Here is a 6000-nt window from a genome sequence, read left to right on the forward strand (position 1 = left end):
AGAAAAAAAATAGAAGAACACCGCCCTGCGATGAAGTGGCGACTTGTCCAGGGTTAAGCCTTCCGCCCGATTGTAGCCGAGATAGGCGCCAGAGCCCCCCGCGACTCCAAAAGGAAATAAGCGGTACTAAATGGATGGATGGATGGATAGAAGAACACCACCGCTCTCATGTTCACTTGACTGCACTACATTCACAAATTTAAAGTTCCCAAAACTTTTCCATGCAGTACGGATTTTATTTAATAATTCATTATTTTATTATTTATACCTAACTGGGGTGAACAAGCTCCATCTAGTGGTACACCAAATTATCACAAAAAATACATTCAAACGTAGTGTTACCTTTTAAACTGTGTGCCATGCTACACTGGCCAAAAGTGTTACATACTAAAAATATATTATTTTACAGTCTTAAATAAAAGCTCTGCCTTCTTTTAAAGAATATGTGTGCCCACTATGCTACTGTATTTTAATGTTGCTCATTGTGGTGAAGTGAAGTGAATTATATTTATATAGCGCTTTTCTCTAGTGACTCAAAGCGCTTTACATAGTGAATCCCAATATCTAAATTACATTTAAACCAGTGTGGGTGGCACTGGGAGCAGGTGGGTAAAGTGTCTTGCCCAAGGACCCTACAGCAGTGGGAATCGAACCTAGAACCCTCAAATTGCTGGCACGGCCACGCTACCAACCGAGCTATGCCGCCCCATACTTGTGGTTGTACTTGGAGAGCCAAGTGTTTTCTGAGGAATTATTGAGTTGGACTTGTTAATTGATTAACTTAAGCATCAGAAAATAAATTGAATGTGGTTATCTAATCAATTCAATCTATTAATTGTTGCGGGGCTGATTAAGTAATCGGATAAAACACACTCAATGCATACTTTAGGGAAATACTTGAAATAACCATCAAGTTTTCTCTTGGCCATAATCCTCAGTCTTATTTTCTAAGAAATGCACTTCATCAACATTTGAATTGCACTTTTAACGTGTGCATTAGAAAAAAAATTAAAATACAAAAATAATACAAAAATATAAACTCTCTCTTGCAGCCCACCTTTGCAAATGTCTTCTCCGGTTTTGGCGCAATATGGGAAATAGAAGGGTTTCAAAATGTTAGTTCAACAACAATGTAGATGTTCCATCGGGCACAATTGTTTATTACTACAACTACTTCTACACACAGGGAGCTTATAGTAAGTAAACAAGAGTTGCGGTTGCTCACTCAGAAAAACGCTGCCCTGTAGCATTTTAAGATTATTGCAAGTCAGGCGTCAGGAGTGGTTTGCAATATTAGGACCATCGGTGCTAAATATTATTGACTTATCACTTTCCTGTCACTTTTCCCCTAGAATTCAAAAAAGCGGTTATTCATTCTCTGCTCAAAAGACCTAACCTCTATCCTGACCTCCCGTAAACTACCACCTGCTGTCGCACCTCCCCTTTATCTCAAAAATCCTCCAAAAATGTAAAACACTTAGCGTCTAAGGAATCTGGTAAGAAATCTCGGTAAGGAATCTGGGTATTATCTTCGACCCAATTCTCCCTTTTGAGTTTCACATTAAGAGTGGTACTAAAACGGCATTCTTTTATCTCCATAATATCGCTAAAATTGGTCCATTTTGTCCACCAGCAAATGTATTATTCATGCATTCGTTATGTCTCATCTTGATTACTGTAACGTATTATTTTCATGTCTCCCAATGTCTAGCATTAAACGATTACGATTGGTACAAAATGCGGGTGCTCCACTTTTGACAAGAACAAGAAAGTTTGATCCAATTACGCCTATAATGTATATAATTATTTACATTCCTATACTGTAAATACTTTCAAATACCTATCTATATATAGAGTCGCGGTCAAAAGTTTACATACACTTGTAAAGAACATAATGGCATGGCTGTCTTGAGTTTCCAATAATTTCTACAACTCTTGTGTTTTTTGTGATTGGAGCACATACTTGTTAGTCACAAAAAAACATTAATGAAGTTTGGTGCTTTTATGAATGTATTATTGGTCTACTGACATATACATCAATGTTAATATTTGCTTACAAGTCCCTTGGCAAGTTTCACTCCAATAAGGCACTTTTGGTAGCCATCCACAAACTTCTGGCAAGCTTCTGCTTTAATTTTTGACCACTCCTCTTGACCAAATCGGTTTAGTTCAGCTAAATGTGTTGGTTTTCTGACATGGACTTGTTTCTTTAGCATTGTCCACACGTTTAAGTCGGGAATTTGGGAAGGCCATTCTAAAACATTCATTGCAGCCTGATTTAGCCATTTATTTACCACTTTTGACATCTGTTTAGGGTCATTGTCCTGTTGGAACACCCAACTGCGCCCAAGATCCAACCTCCAGGTTGATGATTTTAGGTTGTCCTGAAGAATTTGGAGGTAATCTCCTTTTTCATTTTCCCATTTACTCTCTGTAAAGTACCAGTTCTATTGGCAGCAAAACAGGCCCAGGGCATAATACTACTACCACCATGATTGACGGTAGACATGGTGTTCCTGGGATTAAAGGCCTCACTGTTTCTCCTCCAAACATATTGCTGGGTATTGTGGCCAAACAGCTGCATTTTTGTTTCATCTGACCACGGAACTTTCCTCCATAAATTCATACCTTTGTCCATGTGAAAACAAACAGACTGGTAGCTTAGTTGCCAGAATTTTACTCTAAAATGTATATTAGTTGTTTTACTGTGAATAAAAAAACATGCAATTTTACAGTCACATTTTTGGGGACGGCGTGGCGCAGCTGGGAGAGTGGCCATGCTAGCAACCTGAGGGTTCCTGGTTGGCTTCCCACATTCTACCAACTTAGTCACGTCCGTTGTGTCCTTGAGCAAGACACTTGGTACTTTAACTTTAACATAACTTCACCCTTGCTCCTGGTGGATCATGGTTAGGGCTTTGCGTGGCAGCTCCCTCCATCAGTGTGTGAATGTGGAAATAGTGTTAAAGCGCTTTGAGTACCATAAAGGTAGAAAAGTGCTATACAAGTATAAGCCTTTTTTTTGGTACACAGTTTATTAGAACTTTTTTTCAAAGCCACATAAGTTTCACAATTTTATCATGGAATCATTTGCTACTTTTACGTTGCACAGTTTGATTGATAACTTGCTTTGAATTCATTATTTATTTCTATCTAAAAATGGTTTGAATGTTTGATCATATTTTTGCATAATTAGACAATATTTAAGTTAACATAATTTGTGATTATCTATATATTTTCTCCCAAAATAGAAATAAAGAATACATTTAGTATGAAAAGTGGAAAAGTTATTTGGTGTCGAACCCCAAAATGCAGAGATGGAGGCAGGCATGGAGTGAGCAAACATGATTTAATAAAGATACTAAAACAAAATCAAACAAAGGGTTCAAACCAAAAGCGCGCATGTGGGCGGATAACAAACAAAATGCCTTTAGCATACAAGCTAGCAAGAAACAAAAAGGAACTTTAGCATGGAAGTTAGTGGATAGCAAACAGAAACACTGGAAATAGCTAATGGCTAACAAGAACAGCTTACCGCTATGACGACCAGGACAAAATGTAGCACGACAGGTAATAGCTGGAATGATCACATCTACACGACAGGTGGCATGACAAGAGCGACATGTGGCAATGACAATACTATGATCCAGCTCTGACTGAATGAACAAAGCAGGTAAAATACGAGCTGGCTGATTGACATCAGGTGTGGCCAGATGCCAATCAGCCGCAGCTGAGACAAAACAGCACACAGGGAGACAAACAGGAAGCTGAATCAAAATAAGAGCACTGGACAGGAACTAAAGACAGGAGATACTAAACACAGAGGAAACAAAAGACAAATGCAGAGGAAAAGACTAAAACATAGACAAACTGTCAGGGGAAAGTCTGACAAAAAGTTACAGTACTTTATTGCTATGTATTATTTCCAGGCTTTCCAGGGCCAAATACAATGAAGTGGCGGGCCGTATCTGGCCCCCGGGCCTTGACTTTGACATATGCATTACACTCTTCCCATCACGGTGCTTAAACCTGCACGCAGGAAAAGCCTCAGTCTGCGGGAGGGGTCTGCGAATGCATATGCATGACGCTGCGACTTATCAAAGGGAATACGCAAGTAGGCGCGCCTCTTTGATTCCGCTCGACAGGAAATGCAAAGACGGACTCGCCATAATCTCCGGCTTTCTTCCCCCGTAATCCCGCAGTTTTAGCCCCGTAATGAGGAGTGGGAGCGTGTTGCGTAAACCCGGACAGTGTGTGTTTAAAACTGAGGGTGGGGCTAGGGTGGGTATGCATGCATTTTTCTCTGTCATCATTACTGCCTTATATATCCTCTCTGCACACACACACACACACACACACACACACACACACACCAGGTGCGTCCTCTTCCCTGCCAAGAGATGAGATTGTCGGCCTTTTCCGGTGGGACTTAATGTGTGTGTGCTCATTAGAATTGCCTAAAGTCCTGCTTGGTGAGAGTTTAAAGGGACCCAATTCCCTGCCTCTCTATTGGCAGCCCTATTAAGTGCTGGACGCTGCCACCACAACAGCATCAAATCACCAATTTATCTGGTGGTGCTACTGAGCCGCCAAGTGGAGCGTCTGCAAACTTCATCATGCACGCCGCACTTTTCAAGTTGCATGCGTTGCACATGGAAAAAGAGACGGAATACGCACTTTTCTTATATGCGCAATAATCCATTATGCGAATAAATGCACTGCGCGTCCTGTACTCACCGTCAGTCATGGTGGTCTTCATGGTGTACAATCCAAGCAGTTTAGCAGGCAGAAATCCCGGAGGTTTAAAAGAGGTGGAAACTTTACCCCCGTCCGTGGCTGCACCCGAGCTCAGTCATCGGGGCGACTTGACGCCGAGAGTCCGGGATAAACATCCAGTTTGGAATAAATGCACCAGGGGAAAAAAAAAAAAGCTCCAAAGAGGACCTGGAGGTGTGAAAATAGAAGAAACTATGAAGGCAAGATCGAATCCATGTTTTTTTTTTGGTGTGTTTTTAATATCCTGTCAGTGCGAGCCTGTGCTGTATTTCCCTCCAAGTCCGGAGAGCGTGGATGCGCATGGATGCTGCGCGCCACAGTGCGGGAGGATGGTGGGGGTTTGGGGGGGGGGGGGGAGGGAAGGGCGGGGCTGCGAGGGAGGAGACACGAATTCAGAAATAAATGTTTTATATGTCTGCATCACGCTACTAAAATGTCCATCCTATCATCTCCAACGCAGCCAAACAAACTCAATGATTATCTCCCCGCCGTGCGTCATTTCTGCCCGGCTGCACACAATCCCAAAAGTTATTTTTAGACTCCATTATCCCCAACGGGCACATTTTTATGTATTAATTTTCATTGCTGTTATTTTACATATTTTTTATATTATTATATATTTTTTTATAGCTTCTTCGCTTGCATGCTCCCCGATGCATGTTTCATGCGCAGGTGGGCGGTGGGCTGGCTCGCGTCGGAAGGGGACGTGAGGCGAATTGATGTGGATTCGGACGCGAGGCTGCAGGCACGCACCTGGATGCACAAAGAGCCCGCCAAACAGCCAGGGGTATATCCTCCCTGCGTGGACGGAAGCACGGGCAAGAAAAGGAAAAGAGTGAGATGATTAAAAAAAAAAGTGGCTAATGAGCCCCTAAATACATAAGTATAATGTATTATAATAGCTTTTGCATCATATATAATGAATGTAGACTCTTGCATGTGGTGGCACTGGCGTGAACCTGCGGTTAACGTGGGGATGTCAGCAGAGTCCTATTTTTAGCACTCCACCTCCCCCTAGCGGTAGGCAGCAAAACACCTTTCTACTCCACTCAAATGAGATTTTGTGCAAGAAATGGAGCCTTGAGAAGCAATCACAATATTCTAATGGGGTTGATCCACAAAACCCAAAAGCAGTGAAGTTGTCACGTTGTGTAAATGGTAAATAAAAACAGAATCCAAGGATTTGCAAATCCTTCTCAACATATATTTCAATTGAATATCCTT

General features: G+C 41.7%; 1 protein-coding gene across 1 annotated transcript in view; it reads right to left on the reverse strand.

Moving 5' to 3' along the window:
• rtn4r (reticulon 4 receptor) overlaps nt 1-5090 on the reverse strand; it is a 166637-nt gene extending 161547 nt beyond the window's left edge. The window contains exon 1 of the mRNA XM_061906111.1: nt 4738-5090. Coding sequence (XP_061762095.1) covers nt 4738-4759 — 22 coding nt within the window. The 5' untranslated portion in view covers nt 4760-5090. The remainder of the gene's footprint in view (nt 1-4737) is intronic.
• Nucleotides 5091-6000: the final 910 nt, after the last annotated feature.

The sequence above is a fragment of the Nerophis ophidion genome, linkage group LG07, assembly GCF_033978795.1.
Source record: "Nerophis ophidion isolate RoL-2023_Sa linkage group LG07, RoL_Noph_v1.0, whole genome shotgun sequence".
In the NCBI taxonomy this organism is placed as follows: domain Eukaryota; kingdom Metazoa; phylum Chordata; class Actinopteri; order Syngnathiformes; family Syngnathidae; genus Nerophis; species Nerophis ophidion.